At 60.8% G+C, this 19,628-nt stretch overlaps 1 protein-coding gene across 3 annotated transcripts in view; it reads right to left on the bottom strand.

Moving 5' to 3' along the window:
• Positions 1–19,628, bottom strand: part of PXDN (peroxidasin) — a 71,795-nt gene that overhangs the window by 36,276 nt on the left and 15,891 nt on the right. For all 3 annotated transcript variants that reach the window (XM_072771287.1, XM_072771288.1, XM_072771289.1), the window contains exons 2-3: positions 3,316–3,387; positions 2,447–2,518 (exon numbers count right to left, since the gene is read on the bottom strand). In XM_072771287.1, coding sequence (XP_072627388.1) covers positions 2,447–2,518; positions 3,316–3,387 — 144 coding nt within the window. The remainder of the gene's footprint in view (positions 1–2,446; positions 2,519–3,315; positions 3,388–19,628) is intronic.

The raw sequence follows: 19,628 nt of genomic DNA, 5'->3' as shown, positions 1-19,628 counted from the left end.
GGGGGGTTGGAGCCCGGCCACCCACTAGCTCGTGGCCTTGGGTACAGTGCCGACCGCTCTCCTGTGTAAAGCGGAGGGAGCGGTGGTTCCGGATCACGGGAATGAGTGAGGACGCAGGGAGGGGACGGAAGGAGGCCCTGGGGGGAGCCAGAGGGCCAGCGCCCGAGGGCCAACACCTCCTGGCCCACACGGCACACGCAGCGGGAGCGCGCGAGACCACCAAGGCCCGCGTGGACGCAGTGCGCTGCCGGGACGGGGAGCACCCTCGGCCCCAGACCACCCCACAGCGTCCACCCGGCCCAGGAGGCCTGTCCCCGACTCACGCCTTCCCACACGTCGCTGGGGCCCCAGCGCACACCCAGCACTCCGCTCCCCAAGGCGCTGACTGAGCACAAAGGCAGAAACCACCCATCTTAGAAGAGCCCTCAAACCGCGCAGCGTCCAGGTGCTGCGGGGGGCACCCTTGGCGGGGGGCCAAGGACGGGGTCAGATGGGGAAGGGGGACCCCTTCTCGCCCTGCCGCTGCGGCCGCGTCTCACCATGGCCCCTGCCCTGTCCTGCTGACCCCTGCCCGCCCTCCCCAGGGCCTGGGTGCCTTCCTCCAGGGGCTGGGCGCCCCGAGGCGGGAGCAGGTGCCTGCACGGGGAGGTCCCCGGAGGCGAGGCTTACAAACATCACTTTAAAAAAGTCCTTTTGAGTGAGAAACAAGGTATCCCAGACTATTTCACACTAAATCTGTTTGCAGATTAAAGAATACGTTGCTCTTAATTCATCCAAACCAAAGGCAAAATATAAAATAAAAAATAAAAGTAATACACACGCACACACAGAGCGGATGCTGCCTGTGAGCTCACTGGGCCTGCTTTCTCAGAAAGCAAAACCTTTCTTCTGGAACTTGTACAGCACTTAAAATTCAAAAACAAAACACCATAAATAAGTAAAAACTCAAGAATAAATAGGAGAAAGCCTTTCCCTCATTTTTAACATGAGCAACAAAGCTTAATAATGCTCACAGGTGGGGCGCCCGGGTGGCCTAGCGGGTTGAGCATCAGCCCTCAGCTTGGGTCATAGTCCCGGGGTCCTGGGATCGAGCCCCACATTGGGCTCGCTGCTCAGCGGGGATCCTGCTTCTCCTTCTCCCCGCCCCCACTCATGTTCTCTTCCTCTCAAAGAAATAAAATGCTCAAAACAAAAATCTTCATACATTATTCTATTCTAAAAATTAACAAAATATACCAAACATGGTGGAAAAATATGTACACCGGACACTTTGGATGATTTTCACTGAAGAATGTGTATTTCTATAAACACAGGTAAACTCATCACTAGTTAGGAACCAATGACGTTATCTAAAAATCAAATGGGTTTCAAAATATACACTAACAATGTGACTTTATTTTTAAAAAAATCAACACGAAAAAAATAAAAATTTAAAAATTTAAAAAAATAAAAAAAAATTAAAGATCAACGTGATTTACAGATGTTCACGTTCACTTATGACATAATTTTCAAAAAAAAAAGCCACTGATCTAAATCCCTCATTAAAATGATTCTCTCTGAAAGGTCATCGAAGTCTTAAAAGTAAGAATAAGTTGCTGAAAGCACAGGACACGTATTTTATCTACAATCAGGAATATTGGAATGTGAGTCTTAATGGCTTCCAGTCTTTTTTTTTTTTTCAAGATTTTATTTATTTATTCATGAGAGACACGGAGAGAGAGGCAAAGACACAGGCAGAGGGAGAAGCAGGCTCTGTGTGGGGAACCTGACGCGGGACTCGATCCCAGGACCCCGGGGTCACGACCTGAGCCCAAGGCAGATGCTCAACTGCGGGGACCTAGGGACCCCAACAGCTTCCAGCCTTAAAATCAGCGCCTACAGAGGTATCAAGCCAGCACTCGCCCGCGAGGTCATCTCCTAACCTACCAAACTGACGTTTTAAATGCTCAAAAATAAATGAACTAAAATCAGTTTTAAAAAGCAAACTACAACGTTACTACCTAAAAACATAGGTTTATGTTTTTAGGAAGGAAGGAAGATGGGGAAACGAGCAGAGATGGAGGAAGATGGGGAAACGAGCAGAGACGAGTGACACTCCCGCACCAGAGCCGCAGCGGGAGAGGCCTCCGTCTCAGGGCTCACGCGCCGGCCGCGCACAGGGCGAGGGGCCACGCGTCCCCAAGAAGCGGCTGTGGTCTGACCTCCTTCCACCTGCCCCGCTGACGGCGGAGACGCGTGCTAACCGGGACGCAGGGAAGCGCTTCACACCAGTAAGAACCCACTTCAAAAATCCCAGCCGCAAATTCACCAGCCTTTTGGAAATAAACCCTAACGGGTGGAAACATGTATATTAATTTGTAAACTGCATAGAATTCAGGCCCAGGATGCAACAGTCGGTGTACAGACGACACAAGCTTTTGGGGTCAGGAAGCGATGGATCACTTACAGATATTTTAAGTTCTCCAGGTCTTCGAACGACCCGCCGGGTATGCTCTTGATCTGGTTATTGTTGAGAAGCCTACGGGACAAAGTCCGCGTTAGAAGGACGACGCCCGCACGTCTGGCCCGCGTCCTGCGAACACGTTCCCACCGCCCGGAAAAGCCGCCGAACGACTGGGGCACGGAGCCGGGCACCAGCGCTGGCCGGGCCCTGTGTTCCCGACGGGGTGTTGGGCGCTCACCCTCCGATGACGCGTTTCCTCGGGGCACGGGGCCCCGGGCCGCCCACGGTCCCCCTCCCTCCCTATGCAGCAAGTATCGGTCTGTCCTGCTCTCTGTCACGGTCCACCTCGGCTGACTGCGAGGTCAGCGTGCACCTGCAGGGTGGTCCCGCCGGGGTCCGACCGCCCCCTGGGTCCCAGGGCGAGGGCACACCAGCCTCCAGCCCAGCTCAGCCGCAGAACTGCTGGATGCCAGCCAGGCCCGTCGCCTTGCGCTGCCCACGTGGGGCACAGGTGGACGGCGCTCCAAGCCCCCATGGGCCCGGCTAGCCGGAGATGCGCTGGGGCAGGTGAACGGGCAGGGGGCTGAGTCCCCCACAGGGAGAAGGGCAGCACGTGGTCTGGGTCACACGCACTCCTGAGGGACCCAGGGGTCCACAGGTGTGGGACCAGGACGGGACGGCAGCCGGGCACCGACCCACGGGCCTGGCATCTCCGTGTGCGTGCTCTATTCTCGGGTCCCCCGTCCATGCTCCCCACGCCCGCCCGACTGCAGATCATCGGGCCGCGCGGCACTGAGGTCTACCCACAGCGAAAGCCGTGGGGACGTCTATACCCATGTCCTACTCGGGCCCAGCAGAATGTCTGGACTTACAACGTATTCAAGTTTCTCAGCTTCCTGAACGCCCCGGGCTGGATCTCTCGGATTCTGTTAAAGCGAAGATCCCTGAAAAAAAAAAAAAAAAAAAAAAAGAAAGAAAGAAATGCGTTAATACAGAGAAATACGCCATCGTGACTGGTGCCGCGTCATCTCGCGGAGTTTCACCACGGTGACAGGACGGGTGAGGAGCTAACCGTCGCAGCGCATGCCTGGGCCCATGATCTCACGGGGGCGGAGTAAGCGCGTGGCGATCTGAACGGCAGGGCCCCGACCTACGGCCTCACGCAGCTCCGCTGCCACCACGCTTCTGGGAGGATAAAAACCTAAGGCGGGCAGGCACCGGCCACCCACCACGCCAAGGTCGCCAAGCCGTCCCCAGACACTCAGGCCCACCCGCACGCGCAGCACCGGGGCCGTGGGGGGGGCGTCAACGTGTCAGCACCCACCCCAACACCTCCCCGAGCTGGATTTCGGGGATTTATCCGTGAACCGCCCACCACGTTTTCTCGGTGAGTTTAGACCCAACATCTTAAAACCGCGAAGCTCACTGTGACCCGGGAAGGTTCATCCATCCAGCGCGTGGATGGAGACTCGGGACTCGCACACGCGTGTTTTAAGCAGAGTTACACGTGCACCGGGAGAACAGTTACTGACGCTTCGGGGGCAGAGGGACGACCCGAGCAGCCCAGGGAAGACCAGAGCGCGAGACCGCCCACGGCGGGTGGGGCCTCGGGCAAGCACGGGGCAGCTGGCGGGGCGGCCGGCCGCGGAGCAGGTGCGCGGCCGCCCGGAGCCACGAGCTCAGCGGCAGAGGGCGGCCAGAGAGGCCCGCTTTTACCCTCTGATTTGAAATCCATCAGTTACGTGAAACTAAAGTCTGTGACTTTAATTTAGACCTATAAATTTAACGTCTGTGAACATCACCGAAAAGTACGTAAGAGGCCACTTCCTTTATCAAAGTCTTGGACTAATTAAGATTCCTTGTTCTCAGGCCCAAGCCCCAGGACAGTGAGGCAGGATTATCGGGATCGACTGGGGACCCCCCACCCACAGGAAGTCCGGCTCCAGCACCCCAGCTGGGGTTTGGAGAGAGTCCCTACGGAGACTTTACAGACAGGAGCTCCGTGGGGGGGGCATGCGCGGGCGCCCCGGGGCGGCCCCAACCCGGGTCCTGGAGCGACATCCGGTCCAAATCGGGGATGACGCTCCTCTTGTGACACGCACTGGCATTTCCTAACGAACGTTCGTGAACTTTTCAGGAATTTGCTTACATTGAGCCGATGTAAGAGTCATGGTAGATTTACAGAACCGGTTAGAGTTGACGGGGCGGCGAAAGGCTCCTCAGAGAGGAGATGAACTGTGTTGGTCCCGAGTGAGCCCGGTGGGGCATCTGCTTCCTGGCTCTGGGTGGGGTTCTCGGGAAGGGGAGGTCTTGGGCGTCGGTCCCCACCTGCCCTGGGCGGCTAACCTGCCTTCACCTGTGTGCTCTCGCGGGTCCCCAAGAGCCACCATGTCCCCCCCGGGGCAACGTGGCTCCCCGCACTGACTGTGGCTTTTAAGTACAGCAGAAGTTAACCTCCATCCCTAGGAGAACGCTGCAGGTGGTTCCGCCGGGGAGATGCTGAAGCCAGGGCCCCAATGGGAGAGCAGGCGCCTCCGGAGCCCGCGACCCGGCCCGTGTGAAAGTGCCGACTGGCTAGCTGAGCTTCAGTGTAAACAGGTGATGGAGAAGCTAAGCTCCCTCCTTGCACGTAACAAACACGGGCTTTCACAGGACTGGGACAGACGTCCCCGGACTCCGTGGAGAACGCATCCCCCTGAAACGTGGAATGCCACGCACACACGCGCAGCAGAATCGGTCCAACATCTCCCACCAAGAAGCCAGGCCTCACGTCCTCAGGAAGGACGGTGGCTTGGGCGCACGCGGCTTCTGACACCCGTTCCCCATCAGACTCAACAGAGGGGAGACAACACAGAAACCTCCCAAAAGCCAGCCACCGAGGGCCGGAGAACTTGGCCACCTCCTGACGCGGCAAGGCCGGCCCGCGGGTGTGAGGCCCGTGCCAGGGGCCGGGGGGTGGTGGTGCGGGGGGCACACCAGGCAGCCGCCGCACACCCAGCTCTGAGCGCCTGGGTGGGACCGGGCCTCACGGACACCTGGGGTCCGGGGAGAACCGCACCAGATCTGAACGGCCTCAGGGGGAAGCGGGTTCAGTGGCGTCAACACACTGGCACACTGATGACGCATCGAGACACGAGCCTGTTGGACACAGAGTTAAAGTCAGTAAAATTAACCTGTTTCTTTCTAGTTTTTAATGAAACCGCTAGGACATCTAAATGTCCGTATGTGGCCACATCTCATGGTGCGGCCTGTTTCCAGGCATCCAGGCCAGCCCCCTGCTCTCGCAGCAGACAATCAGAGGACCACATGCCCACCCTACCCACCCTAGGAGGGCCAGCCAGGTGGAGGGTATGCACGGGCCCCCTTCCCAACAGGCACAGAGAAATGTAAACAATGTAAAGGAAGCGACCTGAGATTCTGGAACTGAAACACCGAACAGCTGAGATGGAGAGAACATGCAGGGACTTAAGGCCGCCCTGACCACGGCAGGAACCGGGGTGAACGTGAGGGCAGGGAGCCAGAAGGCGCACGGGGTGATGCAGGGGGGACGGCGCCTATACTCTCACTCCAACCTGCACACACGCGGGCCGCTGCAGACACGGCCCCGGAGCGGCAGCGGGACAGATGGGCAGAGGCCGTGTGCCCCCCATCCCCACGCCGCCCGGGAGAGACGGGGCCCGAGAATGAAGCCGCCCTGGATTCCAGGATGAACCAAATTCCCAGTCATAACCACAGATCGCCGAGGCCTTTTCAGCTGAATTGGTTCCCACTGTGTGGGGAGTATCGGGAGAGATTTATTAATTCCGTAAGAGTGATGATTCTCTTAAGCAACGTTCTCAGCGGGGTCTCCCGATCCTCATCAGCAGCATCTCCTGGGAACTTGCTAGAACTGCCGATTCTGGGCCTCACCCCCAATCTACAGAATCGGAAGCTCTGGGGGTGGGGTCTGGTAATCTGGGTTTTAATCATCTCTCCAGGAGGAGCAGGTGACATTTGAAAACACTGCTCTTCAGTAACGCTGGGAGGGGGCAGCGTGCATGTGCGTGACTGCATGCGTGTGTGCGAGTGTGCCCATCTGTGTGCAGATATGTGCACTACATCTAGTACACACATGCATACATGTATCTGCACACGTGCATGCATACATGTGTATATGCACACGCATGCAGGAATACACAAATGTAACCGCACACCCGCGCATACATAGTGTATCTACACATAGGCACCCACACACCTATACACATGCACAGCCATGTGCATACACCATGCACCTGCACTTCATGCATGCACATGCACATACACACGTACCCACTAATGTGCACATACGCATAACTGCACACGCATACATACATGTGCACATGCAGAGGTACACACATGCACACATATACATGTGCCTAAGCATGCATGTGCATGCAAATGTACATGCACACATGTACAGACACATGCACGTGTATGTTCACATGTACCCACAGGTGTGCATGCATCCACACATGTGTATGCATGTGCCTGCACATGTGCACAAACATGAGCACACATACCTACACACGTGCACACGTACTAACATGTGCCCACACATGCCTACACATACACAGCAGGTGTCTGCTTGTCCCCTCGGTCTTCCTCTACATTGGATCCTTAGGCCATCTGTCATCACTGATGTAGAGCTTATGTTAAATTTAAATGGAAACCAATTAAAAAGTGGTTAAAAGCAAGTTATACTGTAAGTACCTCTCTAATTTTTTAAGTTATTAAAATAAGGTCTACACATGCCTGGGGAAACAAAATGTCTAACCCTATGGTATATAAGACCATGGAGGGTCACTCCTCGCCTGCACTGCTCAGTTAATTTAGAAGCATAATTCTTATTTTTACAATTATAGTAACTATTTCCACAAATAATCCTAATACGGAGAAAAACGTAAACGTAAAGATCTTGATGTGCAAAGGGGTTACATCCCTGTTGAAAAGACATGGGATCCACCTAACCGACTGGCTCCGTGCCTGGCCAGGACTACCTACTGCACTCAGACGCTTGCAGAACCTCCTCACATAGAGCTCGTTTTGATCCATGTGATTTACTGAGCACAGTGCTGCGGGTGACGGGTATCAGTAGTTGACACCTGTCCCACATCACAGAGGACCCTACTGGGTCCCGCTAGCTCCAAAAAAGACCAAAATCCAAATCCCAAGTATGGCTTCTGAGCACATAGAACTTCACACCATCATGAAGTTCGAAAGTGAGTCGAGCCATCGTGAGTCGGGGACTGTGCGCAGTGTCTGTAGCCACAGCCCTGCTTCTACAAGGAACTATAAATGCTGCATTATGCCCCGAGCTGGGCAGTAGGCCCAAGGGAGCCGGCTGAGCTGTGCAAGGGGCCCTGGGACCCGCCCATGGCATCCTGCTCCATCCAGAGGGAGGGCAGGGGTGGCCCGCATCTGGGCAACCTGAGCGACATGACCCTCCCTAATCAACTCAACACAGCCGCTGCTTTCTGAAATCTAGCATTTTACCTTAAAAATGTATAAGCACCTCACATTCCACTCTGTCTTGTTGTGGCCACTCAAAAATAAGGCGTTAGCCAACAGCGGTGAGAAGAAGAGGCCTGCCACGCTTCTGGTCCGGCCTGGCCCGGTGTAGGGGGCTGCGCCTCCCCGGGGTGCCCCAAGGCACCTCAGGCTCCAGCCGAAGCTCATTCTCTTCCCCCACAAACCCCATCTGCTTCTCCAAATGCAGCAAGCAACTGGCACCAGCCACCTGGACAGGTGAGCCAGCTCACCCTGTCTCATGCACTTCCTGCCTCCGAGGCACCGCCAGGCGGTCTGATGCACGTTTCCCACCGCTCGCTCCCCTTCCTGCCCCATGGACGAGCGCTCAGCAGGCCAGCGAGAGGCCTGGCCCCATCCGCAACCGGCCCACACTCTGGGATGGAACGCCACCCCTACTGCCCCCTGCTCCTGGCACCAAGGCAGCACCCCTGCCCCAGAGCAGGACCCCTGCCCTCGGCCCTCCTGCAGAACCCGGGGCAGAGCTGGGCCCTGTCCTGCGTGGGCAGCATGGTCGCTCAGGAAACCCGCCCGGCCTCCCAGACCAGGCCAAACGGCACCACTGGGAGCACACGTCATCTTAGGTGAACCCCTGCAGCTGTGACCACCCGATGGGGAACCGCGTGCGGGCTGACCGAGGACCAAGAACTTCCACAGGCTCTGGGCCACCTGCAGAGCCAGGACCACGTGTCCTGAGACGCTTATGCCATAAAACTACAACGGAGAACTCCGAAACACCTGATTAATCAGTCTTAATGAATGTGCGGGAACTGGTTTAAAATCTCCACCACAGGCAGCCAGCAGCCCCCGGGACCCAGGCCCACGCACCAGCTGCCGGTAACCCCGGTGTGGGCCCTTCGGGGCGCCCACCTGCACCTGTTGAGGACTGTGCATGCGGAGGGCCCGCGGCCCCCCTGCCTCCTCCGGCCTCTGCACTGTGGTCCCGCTTCCCGTCCAAGGTAGACCCTCCTCTCCCTCCTCTGGCCGCGGCCCCGCCCCTCACGCTGGGGCCCCGCCTCCTCTCACCGAGGCCCCGCCCCTCACACTCGGGTCCCGCGCCTCTCACTGCATGCAGCCCCGCCCCTCGCTCAGGCCCCGCCTCCTCTCGCCGCGGCCCCGCCCCTCACGCTGGGGCCCCGCCTCCTATCACCGGGGCCCCGCCCCTCTCACCGAGGCCCCGCCCCCACACTCGGGCCCCGCCTCCTCCCACTGCATGCAGCCCCGCCCCTCACTCAGGCCCCGCCTCCTCTCGCCGCGGCCCCGCCCCTCACACTCGGGTCCCGCCTCCTCTCACCGCGGCCCCGCCCCTCACACTCGGGTCCCGCCTCCTCTCACTGCATGCAGCCCCGCCCCTCACGCTGGGGCCCCGCCTCCTCTCACCGCGGCCCCGCCCCTCTCACCGAGGCCCCGCCCCCCACACTCGGGCCCCGCCTCCTCTCACTGCATGCAGCCCCGCCCCTCACGCAGGCCCCGCCTCCTCCCGCCGCGGCCCCGCCCCTCACACAGGCCCCGCCTCCTCTCACCGTAGCCCCGCCCCCGCGGCAGCGGCTCCCTCGTCGTGGCCCCACCCCTCGCCGCCCCCTGCTCTGGTCCCTCGTTTCCTACAGAACAGTCAACGGGTGCAGCACCTGCGCCTCTCCTTTGCTTTCCTCCCTGGTTGTGAGCTTGCTCCTTCCACAGCCTCGCAGGGGCCCGTCACCCCGCTGGGGTCCTCAAGGGGTCACAGACTCCCCTCCAGTGGGCGCAGTTACCCAGCGCACGGGGCGACCTGCGTTCTGCAGGTATCCCTTTGGACTTCGCGGAGGCCTTCCTGGAGCAGATGCCTGAGCTCCGCGCTGCTGGCGGGGGATGGTCACAGGTAATAATAGCTGACACCTGCTGCGCACCTGCTGCGGCCTGCTGCGGCCTGCTGCGGCCTGCTCACTTCTGCAAAGACTTCCTAACTTCGCGGCTAGCACGCGACGCCGCTGGGACCCAGACCCGGACGGTGCCCCTACCACGATGTGGCTGGGGTGAAGGAGGCTGGGGACAGGGCTCCACCGTCTCCTGAAATGGACACCAACGGAGGTTTTGAGTAGAAAGTGCGCGGTCAGATGGATAATGTGGGGAGGGATGAACGCATGAGCCTGGGGACCAAACAGCCTCCGGGCACTTGCATCCTCTGGACAGAGGGGCCTGCCCCGAGCAGAGAGGGCCGGGGCAGCACACAGGAGAGAGGGCAAGCCGCCAGCACCGCCACCGGTGCCAGCAGGGAGCCAGCAGTTTGGCGGGTCTCCGGGACCCTGCAGGTCCTGGGCGAGCGGCGGGACCACGGCAGGCATGTCCTGCCCAGAGGCCACCGAGCCAGAGGCAAGGGTGCATGCCAGCGTCTGCCGAGCAAGCAGGCAGAGGGCACGCGGTCACCTCTCTAAGGCTGACGGCGGTTCTCCTGCCTCCACACACAGCTCCCCCCACCCAGGGGCCTCCCAGGAACAGTCTGGCCAGCACGACAGCCCGTTTCCGCAGCCACGCTGGGGACACACGGCCCAGACCCCTCCACCCCGGCGGTGTGCGCAGCTCGCAGCCCTGCAGGATGAGGCCCTGTCCTGGCCAGTCCAATGCCAGCCTGCCCGCCACTCACCCTGAAGGCGACTTCCCCAGGCTCAGCACTCCTGTCCACGGAGCAGGGTCCCTGCATCACCCCTGACGGACCCACGCGAACAGGAAGCACAGGCCACTTGCCCAGGGGAAGCAGTAAGACCGACCGTCTGTTTCTGACCAGGACAGACAACCAGCACTCGGCATCACCTGCGCCTGAGCCCTAAACTCTCAGCAAACCAGCAACCGATCGCAGGCTTCTGGCCTGTGCTCACTGCTCCTGCAGCTGGACCAGAGGATGGACTTAACTCACGTCTCCCCCTAAAACCTGTCCTTATGCAGCTGACGTTTAAAAATATAATTTAAGGGCACCTGGGTGGCTCAGTGGGTAGAATGTCCGACTCTTGGTCTTGGCTCAGATCTTGGGGTCCTGAGGTCGAGCCCCGCATGGCTCCATCCTCAGTGTGAAGTCTGAAGTCTCTCTCCCTCCCCCTCTGCCCCTCCCCTGCTCTCTAGTCTCTCCTTCTCAAATAAAATCTTTTAAAAACACAATTTAATTCAGTCCCGTACACAAAACGCAAGTGGTAAGAGAGCTTAAGGACTCAGGAAAAGGGGAAGACAAGGTGGAGAAGGAGCAGATGAAAAGCAGAGGGCAGAGGCAGGAGGCGGGCTTGGCTCGGAGCATCCCTGCAACCAAGACAAAGCCTGATGTGTCACAAGACTCCTTAGCCCCAGAACATCCCTCGGGCCCTCGGGCCAACAGATGCTCTCCAACGTCCGGCAGGTAAGTGCAGGTAAACGACCTCCCGGAGGGAGGCTGTTGGATTCCACGTGCCGGTCCCGCGCCTCACCACGACTGGAAGCCAGCAGTTACACAGATGTCATCCTGTTTATCTTGGCCCGTGCTCGCCACCTCCAGAGCGCCTTCTGATCCCGCATTCAAGGCTTCGCTGAGCCCACGGGGCTCGTGTTGTCTGCACGGGTAGCAGACATGCCCTCCCCTTTCTCCAAGTTACTAAAATCTTTTTTTTTTTTTTTTTTAATTGCAGGTTAGCAAAGGAAAACCCAGTGCAGGGTGATGACGAGAGGCGAACGAGCCCGGGTCAGAGGCCTGGCCGCAGGCAGGGCACTGCACGGGACCAGCTGTTTGTGCACAAGGGACAACTCGGGGAACCTGTGCCTGCACCTGACAGGCAGGACCAGCTGCCCCCAGGTCCGGACATGACACCCTGCTCCCGGGGAGCTCGTGCGCATGCGCCAGGGCTGGACCAACGCGAGTCCATCCCCCGGAACGCCAGGGTGGCCCCCGGACTGTGCCCTGGGCCCAGGCCTGAGCCTCCTCCCCCACCCGGCCGGTGGCCTGCAGCCAGGGCGAGGTCAGTGCCAGCACCGGAGGCCGCGCCCCCCAGCACCCTCCGAGAGGCCGGGCCGCCCACCTGCTTTGCTTCCCACGCTGCCCTGACTGATGGTTTCGTGAAGTACAGTCCCCAAGGTGCCCACAGGTCCAGTCATGGGGCAGGTGCCGTTCGGCCTGCGACCGACCAGTGGCCACATGGCCTGCACCCAGCACTAGTCCCAGGTGGCACCCACGGGAACCGGCAAACAGGGGGTTCACTGCTCAGGCACAGGCACCCAGAGGGCATGTGAGGGGGGCAGTCCCAGGGCCGGGGAACAGGGTCCATGCACAGCATGGCCTGGGTCCCCTCCCCCATGACCCCGAGGACCAGGGGCCAATCCGGCAAGGTGCCAGAGCCCGGCAGCCCCCAGCCCCGAGGGCCCCATCCCCCTGGCGTGTGCTCTCCAAAGACGGCGGTTCTGGCGGCGGGTGCTCCGGTGCTGGGTGCCACGTGGCTCAGCTCGCCACGGCTCCACCTCCGGGTTTGGGCGCCAGGCGACCAGGAAGGCCTGGACGGGGAGCAGACAGGGGCAGGGGCTCCGTCAACGAGGACGGTCTCAGGGGAACCCGGAAGGCTCCTGCCCCGGGACGGGAGGGGGGTGCCTGCAAGGAGCCTCCCAGCCCGCAAGCGTGGCCTCCACCCACGCACAGGCCGGGTGGGGCCCTAACTAGGACACCGCTCCGGGCTCACGGCGTCCACGTGTCGGGGTCTCCCAGAGCACGGGCCCAGCCGGCCGGGAGCCTGCTCCGCTACCCTCAGGACCCGGGCCGGGGCGCCCCAGCAGCCCGACCTTGGGTACCTGGCCGATGCCTTCCGCGTCTCGGGGGGTGAAAGAGGATAGAGTAGAACGCAGAACAGAGAGGAAGGCAAGTGTTTCTCCAATACACACTTCAGAGCAAAAACAACTGAAAGTCATTCAAAGCACGAGACAGAAAATGTCAAAAGGAAACTGACTTTTGGTAATAAATCGAGGTATTGACCCATTCAAAGGAAAACACGCACAGCGGTTTCTATCTTGGTTTCAGGTGCGGGGAGGTTTTCTTTTATTAGAAAAACGTACAAAGGTCACGATGATGACAGTTTAGTATTAGGTCTCTCTGGGACTCGCGATGTCCTTCCCCGGCAGGAACGGCGACACTCCCGCTGGGATTTGTGCCGCAGGAGGTTTAAATAATCAGGACATTGTCGATCTTGTTTTACGGGGTTTAAATTTCTTCCGGGAAGCTTACAGATAAAGCACAGGAGACACGTGCCGCCGGGATCGAGCCAGGGGGTGAGGAGCCTCGTGACACTAGGACACAGGGAGGGATGGAGGGGGACCGGGCGGAGTCCAAGGCCTCCCCCCCCAATCCCCTAGGGCGTCAGGTGCAGGGACCCAGCTCTGTGGGGACAAGGGGCGGAACCAACCCAGACGAGAAGTGGCCGGAAGGAGGGAGCGCTGGCAGAGAAGACTTCTTCCTTTCCCTTTCTGTTGTGCACAGACGGCAAGGGGACAGCGAGACACAGCCCGCTCCCCAAGGACGACGGCCCAGGCCGCTGCTCCCAGGCGTCCCTGGTCCCAGCGCGACAGAGCTGGGGGCTGCTGCCCTTGGCCTGAGCCTCACGCTTCCCTGCAGCCTGGAGAGGAGGAGGAGGAGGCTTCTGGCACGCGGTGGGCAGCGGCCGGGCTGTGCCCACCTCGGTGACTCTGGGGCCGGCTGTGCACCCCGCCCGCAGGCCCCGCACCACTCACACTTCCTGGGCCCTGGCCTCGCGTGGAGGGCGGCGTGACCACCCGCAGGGGCGCCCGGCAGCCGCACACGGCCTGGGATCCTCATTCACCTGCCACGTGATGGCCCCCTGGAGCCCACGTCCCAGAGCCCATACCCTGGAGCCCACGCCTCGGAGCCCACGCCTCGGAGCCCACTCTGCGGAGCCCACACCCCAGAGCCCATACCCTGGAGCCCACGCCTCGGAGCCCACTCCACAGAGCCCACACCCCAGAGCCCACCTCCCCAGAGCCCTGGGAAGGCCCCTGTGGGCACTCACCTCGCCACTACCCAGGCGCCCAGCCCCATGTGCTGGGAGGAAGCGTGTCCCCTCCCTGTGGCGCAGGGAACCTGCAAGCTGCCCCTGCCCAGGCCCCAGTGTCCAGGCACCCGGAAGGCGTCCGGGGCCTGCAGCTCACAGCCACAGACTCGGGGTGGAGGCTCCGCACGGGGCTTTGGGCCTCAGCTGGGGCTTCGGGAAGCTCTCCTCTTGTTCTGCGTTTTCTCAAGCTCTGCTCACAGGCCAGATAAAAGCAGGCAAGGGCGACTCCCGGCCCTCGGCCCAGGTCTGCACCGACTCGGTCAGCCCCGGCACCGTGTCCACCCTGACCCGTCCTATTTATTTCCAGGCTTTACAGTTTCAGGAATGCGGTTTTCCAGGCCACACGTGAAGGCAACCAATTTGTGCAAAGCCTTCCCTCTGCCCTACAAATGCACAAAATAAATCTACTAGTTTATGCATTTGTTCCCTCTGGAGGAAAAATATACCCCAAACTTCTTCCACGGGTGTTCAAAAAATGAAATCGGTATTTTTCCTACTTTCCAGACACAGAAGTGACACGGGCTGTTCCCAGGGCCATTGTGTCCCGTCGCAGAAAGCCCAGCACGCAGGGGTTAAACCGAGGACAGCCGTGTAATTAGAGGGAAAGGGGCCCCGCTCCCGTCTTCTAAGCAAACAAGGAGACACACAAACACCGCATGGGCGAGCATGAAATCTGTTCTCTGCAGCTCAGTGTGTCAGGGAAAACAGAGCAGCGGACGTCGTTCTAATTAGAAACAGCCAGGAAAACAGCAAATAAATGGGGCAGGATCCCAGCAGGACCTGCCAGCGCAATCCCAGGCCACGGGGGGCGGGAGCTCCTGCTTTTCCTGAGGACGTGTTCGTGCGGCCTTCCTGTTATGAAAACAGGACGCGGGTGCGGATGAGTGAGTGTCTCCTCTGGCGGGGAGTGCCTGGGTGCTTGGCAGGGTGACCTCTGCAACGTCATGGGGCTCGAGGTCGGGTCCACCGGCTCTGGGGCTGGGGCCCTGGGGGAGCCAAGCAGGCGGCGGTGCACACAGCGGGAAATGGCTGATGCACCTGCCAGGACGTGGGGACCCTGTGGGGACCCTGCAGGGACAGACGCCCGGGTGCCAGCCTCTGACCTGGGTGCCCCCACAGCAGGCTGCACGGCCCTCAAAGGGCCCTCCCTGCAAGCCGATGCCACCCTGTGTCTGAGGACTTGTCCGTGGGAAGCAAAAATAGTGTGTGCACATGTGCACACACATGCACGCACGCACATGTACATGCACACACGTGCACACCTATGCCACACATTGTGCACACACGTGTACACGTGCACACCTACACCACACACTGTGCACATGCACACACGTATGTGTACACACACGTGCACGCATGCTCTCTCCAGGCCACTGCTCTGAGCAGATGTCGTTTTCTCGTTTGGCAGCAGGGAGGCCGCATGCTGCCCAGAGGAAACAGCAGAGGCCTGAGTCCCTCCTCCACATTGCCCGGGCTGCGCGGTCCCGGACAAGTGCCTTGACCTCTCTGGTCCTCGATCTCCCCTGCACGACAAAGCAACGACGACAAAGCAACGACGACAAAACAACGACGACAAAGCAACGACGACGTTACCTGCCCATCTGGCGAGGATCGGGGAAGGAGGTGAGCAGACCAGGAAACCACTGGTGAGAGGTGAGCGCCGGGGCCCGGGTCATCCGCTGGAGTGAGCGGTGGCCTGCGACCTCCGGGAGGCCCCCAAGAGGCCACCTGCAGCCCGCAGCACACGGCGCGCCTCCAGGTGCACTCGTGGGCGGGCGCAGGGGGGCGAGCAGGCTGGCACGGCCCCAAGACCCTTGGGTTCCCGGGGTGCACTCCTGATGGCCCCTTCCCCGGCGCGATTGGACGAGGGTCAGAGCGGGGTGCACGGCTTCCCGACCTGGGCCTGGTACGGTGCGTGCTTCAGGGAAGGACGGCCGTGATGCGGAAGCCGTGCCCGAGCCCGTCTGCCTGCACGTCCAGGACGCGGGGTCACGGGCCAGGCCTTCACGCGTCCCGAGCCGCAGCGGGCGGGGACAGAGCGGAGAGCCCAGGAGCTCGCGCTCTCCGCCACCCGACAGCTAATCCCAGGGGCCGTGGGGAGTCTGAGGGCGCAGATTCCACAGAGGCGGCCGCGTCCACGGCCTCTTTGTTCTCCGTCCGGGCGCCTGTGGACCCATGCAAAGCTTTCAGCCCCGGGCGATCGCATCGCGGGCTCAGCAGCTTTTCCCGACTGGTAACCAGGGTACGGGGACAATGAAGCCTGCACGGACGCACACACTCCCCTGCAGCGCGACACCCCAGCTCAGAGGCTCCCAGGGAGGCCGCCTCCGCAGACGCTCACCTACCCCGGGATGAGGCGCCAGGGCCAGCTCGCCGGACTGCAGACGTGCAGAAGGTCGTATCTACAGCTGAGTCCTCCCGAGAAGGAGCCACCGATTGGGAAACCGGCCGGTGCACGACCGGCCGCAATGGCAGAGTGTCCGCTGAAGGGGAATCTCGGGGATGAGTCAGGCTGACTCGCAGGAAACCGAGATGCGTCCGTCCAGACGTCACGAGAGAAGACGAGCACCGAAGCCCCGAGCGGCCTGGCACCACCTCCGAGCTGACCCGCCGTAGAAGCCCGGCTGATGCTCGAGCCCCGGCGACCGGCCGCGGGGTGACAGGGTTAGACACGTGACACACACGGAAGACATCGCCGAAGTCAAGAGCGTGGAACCCCGGCCGGACACGGGATCCGTGGGCTCTGTAAGACTCGGGATAGGAGACGGCGAGCCGGGCAGGCCGGAAACCTCAAGCACCAGCCAGCCCAACGCCACGTGCACGGAGCTGCCCTCGGGATCCCGGCTGCCGCGAACCAACGATTCATAGGCCCCTTGCATGCACACACACACACACACACACACACACACGCTCACATCCGTGCACACACGCGCGTACACACGTGTACAATGCACACAGATGTGCACACAGGTCTGCAACACGTGCACGCGGGCGTACACACAGGCTCGCACACACACGTGCACACACAGGTTGGGTGGGAAGGGCAAACGCCGGCAGGATGTTGGGCAATATTAAGAAATCACCGCTAATGTTTGATGCCTTACTTATTTTTTAGGTTGTTTTTATCTTTTAGAGATACACTCAAGTACATACAGATGAAATAAAAATGACACTGAGAAGTGGAAAAATATGTTTCATTAAAAGTAATATATTTTATGAAAAACCTAAGATACCAGCTTGACGTGGACTGTTTGTGGTTATGCTTGTGCTCACCCAGGAATTTATTGTAAATGCCCAGAATGGAAATCACAGGACTTCCTGCAGAAGAAACTCCTCTCTCCCCCCTTGCGGCCAGCAGGATCCCCGGATGCACACCCAGGGGTCACATCTTCTTTTTTCAGATTAAATTTAGATTTAGATTTAGATTTAGATTTATTTATTTATTTATTTATTTATTTATTTGGCAGAGAGAGAGAGAAACAGAGAGAGGGCGTGCACAGGGGGGAAGGGCGGAGGGAGAAGCAGGCTCTCAGCTGACCAGGGAGCCCCCCGCAGGACTCGATCCCAGGACCCTGAGATCAGGCCTTGAGCCGAAGGAGGACGCTGCACCGACAGAGCCCCCCAGGCGCCCCTCCCCGCGGCACCTGTCACAGAACCTTGTCCTGGACGGTCAATTCCATGGAAACCTTCACAGGGCTCCCGCATCGGCAACGACCGCGTGCGCCCCACCGCCCTGTGCCCACCTGGCCTCTCCACAGTGTGGGCAGGGTCGCACCGCAGAGCCTGGCATCCGCCCACGCGTGCCAGGGGCACCCCCATCCCGCCCCGGATCGCGCTGCAGCCAGCGACGACCCCACACGGCCCCTTGCCTTCCCGGCTCTAGGACTGCGCCCAGGGCGCCCACTGCCAGCACAAGGCTCTCCCACACTCGACACGCGCAAGTCTGCCCCTCGCTCAAAGTGCAAATGGAACAATCCGCACACTCCCGTCCCTGCGCACTGGTCCGACGGCCCTGAAGAGAGAACTTCCTGCACGGAGCGTCACCCCCGCTACTCCGCGCGCAGCCGTCACCTGCCGGCGACTCCCCAGCCCGACTGGAGGCGATGCTCCCCAGGGCCCTGCCCGCCTGTGGACGCCCCGTGACCCCAGGAGGCAGATCCAGGCCTCGCTGATGGGCACCAGGGAGCACGTGCTGAATCAAACAGCGGTAAGCGCGGTGGGCGACGGTTCTCCCTGAGACCCTCCATGTCCATGTCCTTCCAACAGGACAGAACTGGGAAGAGGCCTTGAACTACACGGATCAGCTCCGCTCCCGTTCTGTTGCTGTGGTGCAAGCAGTGAGCCAGAGGGACAACACTGTCGGGAGGCCTCGGGGGCCCCTCGCTGCCCTGTGCCCGCCCTGTGCCCTCCCTGGCCAACCGTCCTGCTCCGGGGACTCCAGAGGCTCTTCCAGAACCACCACCTGATGAGACAGAGACCACCCTCCTGGTGCAGGAGACCGCCACCCGAGGAGCCGGGGTCTCGGATTCCTGATGTTTGCATGTGTGAGACATTAGACCCAGACGCTGCGTCCACGGCAGGTGCCCCGAGGCCCCAGGGCAGCCTCCCTGCCCACCCGCAGCAAGCACCACGGCGCCGTGGGCACACAGACGCCGCTGCTGTAAGACACCCAAGGGCGAGACAGAGCTGCGAGCCAGGGGAGGAGCCGACGAGGAGCTGCACGGCCAGGGCAGGTGTCAGCAGCTGCCCCTCCCCAAGCCACAGGAAGCAGCCCAGGACTCTCGGAGCCCGGCACCGACGGGGGCCGGATGGTGGACACGTGAGAGCTGGGGACGTGGGGCACCGGCGCCGGGACCTGAGCCCTCCCGCCCCGCACACCTCAGGAAGCAAAGGCCGGACGCAGGAGGGGTGCACCCTGGGCCCCTGGGCTTGAAATGAGCCCCTGAAACAGGCAATCCGGGGTCCTGGAACCCTGGGCCGACTCCACTGATGGGCAGCAGACCATCTCCAGGCGGCTCTATGAGTCCACACCGCCACACAGCGCAGCAGTCCCCGTTCCAGCCGCCTACACGACCCGCCAGTCACGGACCTACTCTGTGACAAGCAGAGGCCACCCGTCCACGGCGCTGACCTACCACTACCTGCTCGACTAGACCCCGCTCCGCCACGGCGCTGACCTCCCTTCCCCACCCTCCCCCTAACCGAGCCCACGGACCCCCGGCCCCACCGCCCTCTAACTGGCCACCGCCGAGCCCCCACGCCGACCTCACCGGCGGCCCTGGGCCGGCTCCCTGTTTGAGTCACTGTCCCTTTGTCCGTAACCCTGACAAGCTGGCGGGAAGGGAGAGGCGGCCCTGGAGAGGGGAGGGGAGGGGAGAGGAGCGGGCAGGCCAGCAGATGGCACCAACCCAGGGTGGACACCTGCCAACCCCGGGAACGGCGCCCACCAGAGCCGAGGGCCAAGGGGACTCGGGATGGCGGGAAGAGCAGGGCTCGCAGGGCCGCCGGGCAGGACGGGACGGGACGGGACGGGCCCGGCGCTGTGGCCCCCGCATCCCGGTGTGGCAAGACCCCAGAGAAAGGGCCCATCGGGACGG

This window comes from Canis lupus, chromosome 12 (assembly GCF_048164855.1).
Source record: "Canis lupus baileyi chromosome 12, mCanLup2.hap1, whole genome shotgun sequence".
In the NCBI taxonomy this organism is placed as follows: Eukaryota; Metazoa; Chordata; class Mammalia; order Carnivora; family Canidae; genus Canis; species Canis lupus.
This window is presented reverse-complemented; position numbering and strand designations above follow the sequence as displayed.